The sequence below is a fragment of the Thermobia domestica genome, chromosome 14 (genome assembly GCF_964235325.1).
Source record: "Thermobia domestica chromosome 14, izTheDome1.hap1.1, whole genome shotgun sequence".
Classification (NCBI taxonomy): domain Eukaryota; kingdom Metazoa; phylum Arthropoda; class Insecta; order Zygentoma; family Lepismatidae; genus Thermobia; species Thermobia domestica.
The window spans coordinates 5,514,996-5,529,742 of record NC_137467.1 but is presented as its reverse complement, the minus strand read 5'-3'; the positions used below and the strand labels follow the sequence as shown (position 1 = coordinate 5,529,742).

Sequence of the window (14,747 nt, the reverse complement as noted above, 5' to 3'; positions counted from 1 at the left end):
TCCACCATACGAATTATAAATTTCAAACTCACGTTGCCTATTCTGCGATAAATAAACACCTGTTGCTTCACTGTCTTGTGGTGAATGCGTATTATATCATGTCCAAAATGTATTCGTAGGAATCAGCAATGACAACGACGACTGAACGAAAAGGTGCACAGTAAAACTAAGGTACTAGATTTCATGATACTACTTGGTTTTTTAGTAGAAAAATACTGAAACCATATCAAGAAAATAGCGACGTCTGGCAACCCTCCTCACACACTTGTCACCCGCTGTACTCGGAGAATCGATTAAAATAAGCGAGCGACGGATCATCAACATGTGTTTGGATAGCCACGAGTGTGGAGGGAGAGGAATTTAGTACGGTCCTCTGGGAATTTCATTATGCCAAAGGTTTCCAGTGCTTAACCTCCCCTATGATCATTTTAGTGCCTGGTAAACTACAGTGATTGCGAGGATTCATTGTAAAAGACGAACACCCGTCCTATTTATAAAGTAAAAACATGTCAGTCTGAGAGTAATAATATGCAAACTTCCAGAACAATTGCGAGTTGTATAAATATTTAGGGGAATACCTAATAGGTTTAATCCTTATTATAAATGCAAGATGCCACGTTAATTTCCAGTATTTCAGCGCTAGACTAAAGTTTGTAGCCACCTGCGCTGCCTCCTACTTAACGCCACGAGATGTCGCTACCGTCGACGAAATTTGGAAACGAGCTGAAGGCTTGAGGATGGATTGGAAAGTTTGTGGCCTGACCAAGAAGGAAGCAGTTTGTATACATTATCTGCGTAACTATATCCGTTCGTAATCACTGCATAAAATTTCATTTTTCTATTGTTTCAGGTGAGGAGTTTATAAGGTGCAAAGTCAACGGAGGCTCAACACCACAGGAAATTCATATGGACATGATCGAGACACTAGAAGACTGCGCACCCTCGTGTTCCATGGTGAAAAATTGGGTAGCTGAATTTAAACGTGGCAGAAACAGCACTGAAGATGATCCCGCAGTAACAGGCCTTCAACGTTGACCACTACAGAAAATGTCAATAAAATTTTTGACCTGACTGTGAATGACCGCAGAATCGAAATCCGAGCGATAGCTGAGACTGTATGTATTTCCTATAAGCGAGCACAAAACATTATTGCAAACAAATTAAAGTTTTCTAAGGTGTCCGCGAGATAGGTACCCAAATTGCTTTCAGTTGAATACAAACACAATCGATTCATCCCTTCCCGTGATTGCATGGACATGTCTGAAAATGATCCGGAGGAGTTTATTTGTGACTATGGACGTGACATGGGTTCATCATTATACACCGGAATCAAAACAATAATCGAAACGACCTGGATCTTCTGTCCCAAAGAAAGCCAAACAAGTTTATGGTATCAATTTTTTGGGATGCTACGGGCATTATCCTGATTGATGTCTTGGAAAAGGGGAAGACTGTCAATTCTAAATACTACTACCCCTTCTGCGACGCTTGCATGAGGAAATCAGAATTAAAAGGCCAGAAATGCTGCGAACAAAGGTGTTGTTTCACTAGAACAATGCGCGCGTTCACACGTCCCTTGCATTGATGGTATAAATTGATTCCTGTAGGTTCCAATTGTTGCCGCACCCGACTTATTCGCCTGATCCCGGCCCCTCGGACTTTCATTTGTTTAGAAATCTGAAAAAGTTTTTTTTTTTTGGGGGGGGGGGGTCAGCGAGTTTCTTCGGATGCAAAGGTGAAGACTGCTGTACTTGGATATTTTGAAGGGCTCGAAGAATCACTTTTGAAAGTGGTACAGAAGCGTGACCAGAGAGGTGGCGTAAATGTATCTTGGTCTACGGGGATGACGTGCAAAAATAAAACTTAACATTCAAATAATTTCTTATTTTGTAGGTTAGGCTACAAACTTTCCATTCCATCCTCGTAGTTCTAATACTCTGGTAATACAACCAATGTTTTATTCCGATTTAAATGAAGTACAATAGATCCCATCAAATTTGGTTAAACGGGACTCTAATAATGCATCTCAGTTCTTATTCTTCTAATGAAGCTGGAAGTAGTAAAAGTAACTAAACTTCCAGTTTTAATACTAATTTCTGTAGAGCAAAAAAACGAATGAGACGGCAGGAAACTGTTTTGACATGGACTGAACATCAAGAACAGGCTATGTCTTTGCTCTCATTCCCTTATTACACGCAGCAGTTTGAATCTTCATAGTTTGGATGTCTATCATAGTTCCAAATGAGAAACTAACTCGTGGTACTGAATGGGTCTGGGAAAAAGAATCATCCCTCGCACATGCTGATGAACCGATGTTAATTCGTTAAGAAAGAAATTCCTTAGAGGTGAAGCTATATATATTATGTTCTGGTGAATACTTCACACGTGTCTCTCTGACGATTTGCTTGTTTTCTTTGCTCCACATATTTCTCCGGAAAGACTTTAATTATGTTCTTCCATATCAACGATCTCAGAGATACTCAAGCTGCATCCAGTTCTCGTATCAAAAGCAAGGGATAATGCTCATATGGATATGAGTCAGTCAGTGTGTGGATACTTTTCTTATACTTTGAATGCTTGCCAACACATGGAGCATATGGGTAACCAGCAATATCTCAGACCATTATTTCCGCCAGAACGTTTTTTTCTCCTTCTCATACGAGACAAAGCGACCGAAACGTAACAAAGAAACTACACATAACGAACGAGAGTAACACGGGATACTGATACAGAGACATTCTAAAACACAAGTTATGATGCCAGGCGCACACAGAAATTTCCGTTTTTGTCAACCGGCATAGACGAGCGGTCTAAGGAATTACACTGACGATCGCAAGACCTGTTTACTGCGGGTTCAAATCCTGTTCAGGGCGTAGGTATTATTCTCTAATCATCATCAGCAAACACCCTGGGTTTTCGAAATAAGTTTGAGTACTCTAGCTCACAGTGCACAACTGAGGGTTGTGGGGTTCTTTCCCCGAAAATGGACTCTCTTGAAAACGCGGTTTTAGTTATTTTTTCAATAAGAATGTAGTTTCTTCCACAGTGGAAAATATTTTTGCTTGAGATTACGGCAGTGTAACTAGGAGCTTCTACGGTTCACCCGCCACACCACGCCATTCTCAACGCTAATCATTGGGTTTACAGATTTTAACAGAAAGCAAATGAACTTAACTGTATAGGACAAAGCTTATAAATTTGTATAATGGTAATATATATAATGCAGCAAACTGAAATGAAAGAATGAAAACATTGAAGTCTTATATATTACCACAACCACTTCACCTCCGTTCTATATATATATATAACCTATCAGTCTATTAAAATTCCAAAATGAAATTTCGTAATCTTTTCTTTCCCAAACCATAAAATTTAGTCACATTCTCAAGAGCGAATTTGGATGCGAATTGGGTCGAATTTTCATGTATGCGATAGAAACGTGCTTTGCTTGCGATTTGGTAGCATCTAAAGCCGACCATAGCCATTTTTGGTGGTGAGTTTTGACGTTTTATAGAACAAAATTTTCCTATCTACACTTATATTTGTACAGATAAAAAAAATCGTGACCCAAAAGCTAAATTTCGTGACTTTTTCGTGACTTTCGTGAAAGACAGACAGCCTGTCCTATGCAATTTAAGAAATACTGTGAAGGATTAGACTTTTCCCCTTTTCTTCTTTACCTGTTCTTTTATTTTGTGTGCTGAGTACCCTCACAAAAGATTCGGAGAACTCATGCAGCCGACACTCCTCAAACCTTTCACTTATACTCCCAAACGAAACCAATTACCGCTTGTGGGCCTGAGCCTGCTCCAACGCCATCTGTCAGCAACTGGCTGAATTACGTCAAACCCAGTGACGAGTACGTGGTCAGCGCGCTGCGTCGCAGTCGCATCGGGAGCTTTCTAAGATCTAGTGGCCGTCACGTGACTCCCCAGTTTGCCTCATAACGCTGGGTGGATGTTGAAAATTGGGAAGCACCAGCCGAGAATCGAACCCGGAACCACGTTAGGAACTAGACTACGGTACCGTAACGAAATTATCATGAAAAGACTCAATATAGCATCATAGTGTCGTCGCAAAAGAGTTTTAATATTTTATTCCTATATAAAGTAATAAATAGAAAATTAAAGTGTCGCATTGAGTACTCATTCGTGCAACAAGGAATACGAGTCTATGTTCCGACTTCTAGTAACAAAAGGCTTCCAACTGAATTCAACAAATTCGCACTGACCATAGATATTTTCACCCCTGAACAGGATGTCTACTAAAATTCCAAAATTAAATTTCGTGACTTTTTCGCGACCTTTTCTTTACCAAACTATACAATTTCGTATCATTTCCGAGAGCAAATTTGGGTCCGAATTAGGCCGAATTTTCATGCAAGCGATAGAAGAGTGCTTTGCTTGCGATTTAGTAGCATCAAAAGCCGACCATACACATTTTTGGTGGTGAACTTTCATGTTACATAGAAAATTTTCCAGTCTCTACTTAAATTTGTACAGATAAAAAAAAAAAATCGTGACCCAAAAGCTAAATTTCTTGACTTTTTCTTGACTTTCATGACCGTTTTCTGATTTCGTGACTTTCGTGACCGATAGACACCCTGCTGAAAGAGTTTCGCAAATTGCACTGTGCAAAGTTAAGCCTAACTATTAGCGTGTAAATATTGATATTGTTATTTTTTGCTATTATTGTTGTTACATGTTTCGATGTAAAATGGCCAATATGCTGTATCTGAAAGTATTCAGATAAAATAAATAAATTAGAGGTCCAGAATCATTTCGTGGAAAGTCGGAACCGCATCATGGAGAGTAAGTATGCCAGAATAATATCCTTTATATATAGTCAATGTGTGTCTTAACTCTTGAATCACCCGACCGATGTCGATCAAATTTGCCACAGAGATGAGGTTCGGGTCTGGGATGTTTTTTATCATTTCACTTTGACGGTACAACCTAGGGCGGGGATTTTTAAAAATGATCGATAATGACCGACATTAGTGTCGAATCCACAGTTTTCGGAATCGCTGAGACGAACAGTGACACTTCTGATGCCATTTAAATCCAAATTCAGCACCGCAACTTCGGGCAGGTGGATATAAAAATGATCGAAAATTAACGATAATAGTGCCAAATGCATAGTTTTCGTGGTCGCTGATTTGAACAGTGACACTTTCGACGCCGTTAAATCCAAATTCAGCACCGCAACTTGGGGAAGGAAGAGGGAGGAGAAAATGAAATGAAATCTAAGTTTTACGTCCCACGATTATGCGGGTTAGGCTAAAGGAGCCGGTGATGATGACAGATGAGTGAAATGCTGCAATGAAGAAAGTGGGCGGAAACGGGAGAACCCTGAGAAAACCCACGAGCACGATGTTTGTCCACCACAAAGTCCACACAGCGCGAGCTGGGATCGAACCAGGGACCCCAAGCACCGGAGGTGAACGCTCTATCACTGAACCACCGCACCCCCACGAGGAGGGACGAGATATGTGTATATATAAAAATGATCGAAAATGACTGATATGAGAAAGCGCTTCAGTACAGTAACAGTAAAAAGTGACTGACTGACGGAACTATTTTTTTTTTTTTTCATTTTAACCAGTGAAGCGGGTAATTCACGCTAGTAACTAAATAAAATATGGCTATGGTAGAGTTTTTCGCTAAGGTCACAGCCAGTGATGAAAATTTTCCCGGAAAATTTTCCGATTCATAAAAACATACTCCACTCATTCCTACATCGTTGTTTAGTCGAGATGTGAGGTGGAAAATTTTCTTCCATATTTTTCCGGAAAATTTTCAGTTCATAACAAATATCAGTGATCAAGTAACAATTCGTCAGTATTCATAAAATTGATTGAATTCATATATAGAAACGTTAAAAAGTGAAAGATCGTTGAAAGAATCTGAAAATTTTCATGGCTCAGACAATTTTCAGTACGATGTAGGAACTAGTGGAACAATTTTTCATGACTCGAAAAATTGTCTGTCCTGTACAATGATTAAAATTTTCCGATTCGTAAAAGAATAGTCCACTTATTCCTGCATCGTTGATGTGAGGTGAAAAATTTCTTCTATAGAGAGAGAGAAAAACTGTGGTAAAAGTTTATTTCCCAACTTGAAATACAAAATTTTCCGGTTCCCGAAAGCTAATTGGAAAATTATAATTTGTTGCTGACTAACTTTCCTCTACTGAAATTCAATTTTGTAGCTCTATGTGCAGTTAAATATAGTGGAAAATTTTCCACCTAACATCACTATACATAATATTCAAAATTGTCAGGCCTATGAAAAGTATTTTCCACTTGTTTCTACATCGTAATGAAAATTTTCCGATCTATGAAAATTCCTCTCACTTGTTTCTACAGAGCAATAAAACTTTCCGATTCAGAAAACAGTTGTTTTACTTCTTGCTTCGAAATGATGATAACTTTCCGACTCATAAAAAATTCTTCAATTTTTCCATATAAGGCAGAAAATATTTGGATTCATGAAAAATTGTTTAACTTGTTCCTACATAGTACTGAAAATTGTCTGAGCCATGAAAATTTTCAGATTCTTTAAACGATCTTTCAGGTTTTAACATTTCTATACATGAATTCAATCAATTTCATGATTGCTGAGGAATTGTTACTTGATTACTGATATTTTTTTAGAACGGAAAATTTTCCGGAAAAATATAGCGGAAAATTTTCCGAAATGGAAAATTTTCCGCGTCACATCACTAGTCACAGCACTTCTATAAATTTAAGTACATAACTTAAAAACAATGAAGAACAAACAAGATGTAGAAATTAAGCCAGATAGTATATAAAAATTCTATTAAATAACATACCAACAGTTTCCAAACCTGTGCTTATAGACCAAAAATTTGGGTGCGCCATTTATGACATCCTAATTGTGTGACACCCACATTTACGAGGGTAAGTCAGAAATTATCCGCAATTTTGACGTAACTTATCTTACATTGTACACACTGACCTCTGTTCTCGTTTATTTAATTGTTATGCTGTTGTGATCATGCTATGAAAGTCTGATACTAATTCCTCCATTTGTCTTCGTTTTGTTGCAGATAGATCATGGCCGCTCCATTGGAAATTTGCACCAAAAAGGAACAACGAGCAATGATCCGGTTTTTGTGGTCGGACGGTGTATCATGGGCCGCAATCCATCAAAGGCTTTCGGCACAAGACGGGAGGAGTTTAACAGAACCGTGTTACGTGCACGCTCAATGTTGTTATTTGTAGCTGTAGATGGTTGTCCGGCTCCTACCTTCAGTAAAAATTTTTGAATTTTTCAATCCATTCGTAGACATTATTCCCATATTTTGCCGAAAGTCTCTGATGGACTGCGGCCCCGGACCATGAAAACCGGATCACGGCTCGTTGTTGCTCTTTGGTACAAAGTTGTAATGGATCGGCCATGATCTATCTGTAACAACGTAAAAGTTACGATCCAACTTTCACAGCATGACCACAACAGCATAATAATAAAATAAACGAGACCAAATATCAGTAAGAGCTGTCAAAGTTGCGTATAATTTCCGACTTACCCTCATATAAATTATACGAAAGGTCTTTAAAACAATTATTACTTGATGTAAAAGCATTTTGTGGTTACTACTTGGCTTATTTTTTCACTTTTGATATTTTTCAAGTTATTCAGAAAATTCAGTGAAAGTGGGGGAAGGGGGATGAACTTAACATAGGAATGAGGCCAACCATAGCCATGAGGTACGCCAAAATGGTGTACAACTGGAATGTTCCTAGCATGTTAAGATCTCATTTTTCAATTCCCTCATTCTATCTGATAAGAAAGCACCACATCATCCAAGTATCTCGTATTTCTTGCTTAGATTTAATGCATTACTTCAGTCACGCAAACAATGGCGTATCGAAGAGGCATATCCGGGTTCGGTACCCCATCCCCGCCCTGAAGACCTGTTTAAATTCTTAAAATTAAAATAAGTAAATAAATAAACACCATCAAAGCTGGTAGCTACACTACACTGCGTCACGATTACAAGAAGTGTAACAGAAGTTTGTACTGACATAATGCAATGATCCTTAATTTAGGGTACGCGTACCACCATGGATACGCAATGACTTCTTGCGAGGTGTGTAAAATTTAAAACAAACATAATGAATATACATTTCGTGGATTATAATAAAAAGCATTTCAACCAAGAGAAATCAGTATTATCATCTTATTAACTAACTATAAGATACTCCTTGAAACATTATAACGTCTGAGGAAGGTGATGTTACCTTGCTCAAACTCTTACGCAAGTATATACTTCATGCTGTGGTGAGTTTTTAAAGATATTTCTATTAAACTTACAGCATAGCCCTCCTGTTTATAACAGTAAAACTTAGCTGTTTAATTAATAGCTGAAAATTCTGTAATTTGTTTTTGATCTCTATAGGCTATCTAACTATAATTACACTTAAGGGCAGCTTAAATCTAGGAGCAAAAGGTTGAATAAAAAAGTATCATTAGAGGAACGCGAGAACAAAAGAATGAATATCACTAGCATTGCGAAGAGAGATCTTCCTTCCCACAAGCGAACAACTGTTCCGTACTGTCGCGATTACTATTAAGGGCGCGGCTTATATACGCGAGCGATACCAAATATTTTATCCTGGAACTAGTGTTGCACACGATACTCGAAAAATTTTAGAAGATTTTCGAGATTCTGGAAACATCGAAGCCATAGATCTCAAACTTTATTTTAGTGTTATATGAATCAAAGTAGAAAAACAAATTGATTTAAGTGATTGTACGAGAACACAACAGACTTATCAACGTTCAAAGATATGGAAGTTATTACATACTATACTACAACAGTGGCCCCACGTAGCGTGGTCACTAACGCTTTGGCGTTTGGTGCGAGGTTCTGGGTTCGATTCCCAGTAGGGACACTCAGTCGGAAAGTTGTGAAAGCACTTTTAGGCCAACCAGCCATTTCAAAATGGCTCGAAATCGAAAGCAGATAAGTGTGTCGTGATAGCTGTGTCTCATGTAAAATGATAGTCTAGGGCGCTCTTGTTCCACATTTCGATTATCTTTTATCTATTTGAAGAGATATCACATAATTACTGTAAAATTAGCGGTATTTTAATTTCGCAGGGATGAGGCCTCTTAAGTATGTTTTGCATGGTACGTGCGACTTAATTTATGTGCTACAAATACCGTTTGTTTGCTGTATTTCATTATGCAAACAATATGTACCTTAAACTGTATAGTGGCGCTCTCACAGGAGGTCCAGCGGGTGCGGACCTTCCCCCCTTCCCAGATACTCCCTACCTCAACATACATTTGTACACATTCTCAATAAAACAGTGCTTGATTAACAGGGAAATGGTTGATGTAACATGAATATTTGATATTACACTTCATCTGTACTCTTTCTTTTTGGCTTATTGTATTGCTCAGCGCAAAGCTTGGATCATTTCCAACAAAAAATTCTGGATGCGCGCTTGCTACTTTATATTTTTCACTGTACATACAGTAATTTTATTCACTTCATATTACATATTAACGTCTGCTTATTTTTGAATATTTCAAACTATTTCATGACCCCCTAGGCTTCGAATTTAAAAGACTCTGCTCTATACTTAAGAAAGGTTATTTCGTTAGTGACCATTGTACAAAATGGATCCATCTTCAGATGTTATTTCTCTTTGCAAAATAACTCTGCGCCACATTTAAACTGTTCCAGGCATTGCAGCAGCAATAAAAATGGCTAATACAGGAAGTTCACTGCAACTCAACTGAAAATAACCATTTATATCGTTTAGTGAACACGTCTTGTAATAATCACGTACAGTGTGGAATTTTACCAATGGACCAGCTCAAGCTCGTAAAAAAAAATATGTTCGTTTGGATCGAATGAATGGGGAAACATTCGCCTTTTCCTTTTCGTTCCATGTTTCTGAGACAGGAAGGAACATGATAAGATTTTTTTTCTTCGCTATTTATGGTTTAGGAAACTCTCAGGTTCACTGCCAAAGTATAACTCAACCTCAACAGGATGTTTGTTATTCTGTGCCAAGTCAATCCAGTCAGGCAGCATCAAATTCCCGACTAGGCAAACAAGGCAAGCTGACTACGGCCGCAAAATAATAATAAGTTTTGATTTTGAGTTTGGAGTCCCTTTCAGCGGGGAAGCTATACGAGACGGAGCCCTACAACTTAACGTGTGATCCGAACCGCATGAGGTCCCGTCGGGAAACAAACCTGGGTCTCCCACGCCAAAGGCGCGTACGCTAACCGCTTAGCTACAAGGGAGCTCTAATAATAATTTGGAACCATTCTTTTTTCTAATTCTTGCAACGTTTTGCGGTTTGTTTTGGTTTGGTACATTTTATTATTACTCTAAAATAAACACAAATTTTATATGAAAACAACTTCATAGTTCACATTCAACGATGGTCTGAAAGCGTTGCGTGACGTCATGTACTGAACTCTGATTTCAAAGACACCTTTACATACTAAAAAGTAAACGAAATTAACTAGGCCTATGGAACCCGGAGAATCAATACCGCGTTCACAAAAGCTCTCCACTGACTTCTGTCCATATCCAACTGGATCCACTTTCTACTTTGAATTCCTATTTCTGCGAGATCCATCTTAATATTGTCCTCCCATCTGCACATAGGTCTTCCTAATGGTCGTTTTCCGATTGGTCTTCCCATTAAGGCTTTGAAAGTGTCCCCACTTTCTTCTATCCTGGCTACATGACCTGCCCACGTAAGCCTTCTAGATTTGATGTCCCTAACAATGTTTGGTAAATCATATAAATTATATGTAATTCCTCGTTATGAAATTTCCACCATTCCCCATTCCCGCTCCCCCTTCGGTCCAAATATTCGTCTCAGAATCTTGTTCTCAAATTTTTTCAGTCGGCCTTTTTTCCTCAGAGTAGCGACCATGTTTCGCAACCTTACAGCACAATCCAGCATGATTATCGTTTTATATTTTTTAAGCTTTAAATTCCTCGACAGAATTCGCAACGAAAAAAGGTTTCGAACTAAATAATAACACGAATTCCCTGCTTTCAACTGACATTCGAAGGAAGGGAAAAACACTAGGAATGTCCATATATGTCCCTTATCGGGTGCTTTGTCCTATCTGTTGGTTGACTCTTGGTACTATCTGACAGTATAAGCCATGCATGCGTAGATGTCGAAATGTCCATGTAAAAAGGGGCAAAAGATTTGAGTACTATATTCTTTTTTACGCGGTTTAAAATATAAAAACGCCGTTTTCTCGAAAATGCAGTTTTGTGACATTCCTCCTTTTTTTTTTTTTAACCTTACCCTTCATTTAATCTCTTCATGGATATAATTTTGGTCTCATAATAGTGAATGAAATGCACCGTTAAATATCTGTGGCTAAATCAAAACTGTCCAAGTTATAGATATAGTGGGACAATTTCATTAATTGAAACCTTGTCAGGGATGTGTTTAGTAGCGAGTAATTGGCTTCCGAGCATATATTGCTCAGGGTCCCAAGATGGCTTGATCTGCTACTGCAGTTAGGGTTATGTTACCCATCTTTAGATCAACCTTCTTTATTTACCTTGGTTCATATTATATATTATATATATATATATATATATATATATATATATATATATATATATATATATATATATATATATATATATATATATATATAAGTCTAATGTTGCCAAAGAGAAGAGGCGAGAAATGCGGTTCTCATTAAGAGTAGGTGCGCGTCAATGTAAAGAAAATGAGGCTGTTAGGAGACGACCAACAATGCATACAACAGACACGTTCATTTCTTTAGATTATTTATCACTAAGTACGTTGTCTTTCGGCAGGTCTAGGGACTAATGAGTGTTCTTTTTTTTCTTTCAATTTTAAATTTGGGCCTGGAAATGTTCTTTCCACGTTTCTCGATCTTCAGCTTCCTCTTTTAACTCCAAATATTTTCTTCTATTTCTCAAATCAGCGATCAATTGTGTTCTTCCTATTCCTCGCTCTCCTTCCATCTTTCCTTCTATGGTAGTATGAAGAAGATACTTTCTTCTCAAGATATGTCCAATCCAATTGATTTTTCTACGAAGGATGGTGGCTAGAAGCGTCCTCCTCTCTCCTACCCATTTAAAATCTTCGTTTCTCTCTCTCTTTCTGTTCATTTTATCGTCACCACCTTCCCCCAACACCACACTTCGAAGGTTTCTAAATATTTCTTCTTTAAGTTCCATAATGGTCAACTCTTTCAACACAGTCCAATACTCCATACATAACACTTGACCAACTTCTTCCTACGTCCAATATTAAGCCTGCAAGAGTGATCTTTTGTTGTTGAATGCTTCTTTGGCTATGGCAATTCTCGACCTAATCTCTTCGGTGCAGTAAGCGTTATTTTTTTTATTTTTTATTATTTTTTTTTTACATATACAGTACAGTACTAAAGCCTATCCGCTCAACAGAATAAAAAACAATTATTGGCAACGAACATTTTTCAAGTGTAATTTCATTCCCATCCGAAGATGGGCGGCCGCAGAAGGTAACGCCTTCTCTTGGGCCATGATGATTCATTCATTGGTAGTTTCATCGGGAGATACGTACCAAGATTTATTTATTTATTGATATATTTATCTGGTTAGGCATACAGAAGAAGGTGACCTGAGCATGGTATGTAATATACAGGGTGGCCCAAAAGTAAATATGCAGTCCCGTACTGATCAATTCATTGCTTTTTAAGTTATTTCTTATTGTTACCGTCAGGTAGATTTATTTTCTTTACTATTTGTTCTTATTGTGTTTTTACTTATATCTTAAGCTCGGAACAGCCGAAGCAAATAAACCCATAAGCTAGAATGTTATATACTTGATTAATGCAAGGGTGTATACCTACTTTTGGGCCACCCTGTATAGTATGTGAAATGAAATGAAAATAACAGAACACAAGGATGCATGATGTTAACTGTGGCTATGGTGTTAATCTTTTGCTCTGTGGCTACTCAGACCGGGTTGAGACATTTGGAGCCCTGTTAGTTAGTTATATTTTTTAGACATTTTTCAACGCCATAATAAAAGTAGTTTCCTCGGAAACTACACATGAGAATTTGAACTCTAGGTGATCTATGGATCACATTATTATAATTAGATCTTTGCACAAGATTATAATTAGATATGGCTGATGAATGTCGGACATACTGTATTGTTAAAAGCTTGAAAAGTGTATCAGTTTCATCTTCCTATATGTCGTAGTTATCCTATGCATGACAATTTACACTTTGTTAAGCTCAGCGAGATTAATCGATTGGCATATGTCTTTATGCAATTTTCTTTGTTACACGCAAATAATATTTCTACACTTAGTATCTAGAAAAAAAAATACTTCGTGAAACAATTGTGTTACTAGTTGATACGCTTCCCTTTCGCAAAGAATTCGATTTCACATCAATAATGACTTCCAGGAATGGGACAACAAATTGGATAAGAATGAGGGACGTTTCAATAGTTTTGATTAATTTACTTAATATTGTTTTGTACTTGCTATAAAAAAAAGTAGAAAAGCTTTTTATTCGCATTTTATTTCTACAATATTTCGGAGAAGTGGGGAAAATGTATTATAGGCAATTATGATAGGGAAAAATTGTCTTAACCATTACGCCACAGAGGACTATGCGTTTTATTACTCGAAACTGTGTTGTGCCATAAAAACTACTATGCTCTGAAGAGAGAGAGAAGCCAATTGGCTTCAAGTCTACTAAAGACCAATTCTTTAGCTGGTGACCCAGTCACGCCACTGAGTTAAGTCTAGACGCTGGTAGCTTTCCTTGACGTAATTTGCACAGGAGTTACCTTGGATGATGTGAGGGTGTCAAGCACCGCTGGCGCATCGCATCGGTCGACCGGTAGTAAACAAAAGTGTCCTTGTACAGGTCACGTGAGTGGGGAGGTACACGCGAGGTCTAGGCTCTAGATTCGCAGAGGTCAAGGCCCTAAGAACTGCCTCTGCCTTTGCCGGTGTCACTTCTCTTACTCTATCCCCCATCCTATGCTATGCTATGCCGTACCGAGTCGGGCCATTCATGGAAGTCGTAGCCGTTCCATTCACGAGCTGTTGCCACAGTTCCTCCGAACTGGGTCAATGGGATAGGAGGGTGAGGTGGGGGTACAGGGCGGAGCCTAGCTAACTTGCACATCTCCCCGAGAGCATGGAGTCCCAAACATGGATCTGAGGCGGAAGAACGACTTCCGTGTGATACGAGGAAATCAGACAATCTCGGTGACCAATGTGCGAAATCTGAAAAGTCTCTTAACGCTATTAAAACAACAAATACTTTTAAACTATAGGTGAACTCAGTCACTCTGGTTTTATAACGAACTGGAATTGATATGAAAGATCTATTCAGTAAAGAACTTAATCACATTCTGTATCAGTGGCGTACGTAAGGGGAGATTCCAGGGTTTTATTCCTCTTCTACAATATATTATAGTCAAATAAAAATGTACCATATCAATATACAGCTAATATGGATTTAACAACTTAATTATGAGCCATAGTTTCTATTGTCATAATCTAATCCGGGATTATGAAATTAAACAAAAATGAACAACAATTGAAAGTAAACGATAGCTACGTTAATCCATCTGAACTTACGAAAGCTCCAGGAGTTAAGCTAAAGCATGGTTCCTACTGGTCTGCGGAAATCTATTTCTCTGACTTTCTTTGACCTTTGGCAGGAAATTCCCTGACTCTCAT

At 38.1% G+C, this 14,747-nt stretch overlaps 1 protein-coding gene across 1 annotated transcript in view; it reads right to left on the bottom strand.

Moving 5' to 3' along the window:
* Window positions 1-3,819, bottom strand: part of Bap170 (Brahma associated protein 170kD) — a 149,323-nt gene extending 145,504 nt beyond the window's left edge. The window contains exon 1 of the mRNA XM_081739442.1: window positions 3,788-3,819. Coding sequence (XP_081595568.1) covers window positions 3,788-3,819 — 32 coding nt within the window. The remainder of the gene's footprint in view (window positions 1-3,787) is intronic.
* Window positions 3,820-14,747: the final 10,928 nt, after the last annotated feature.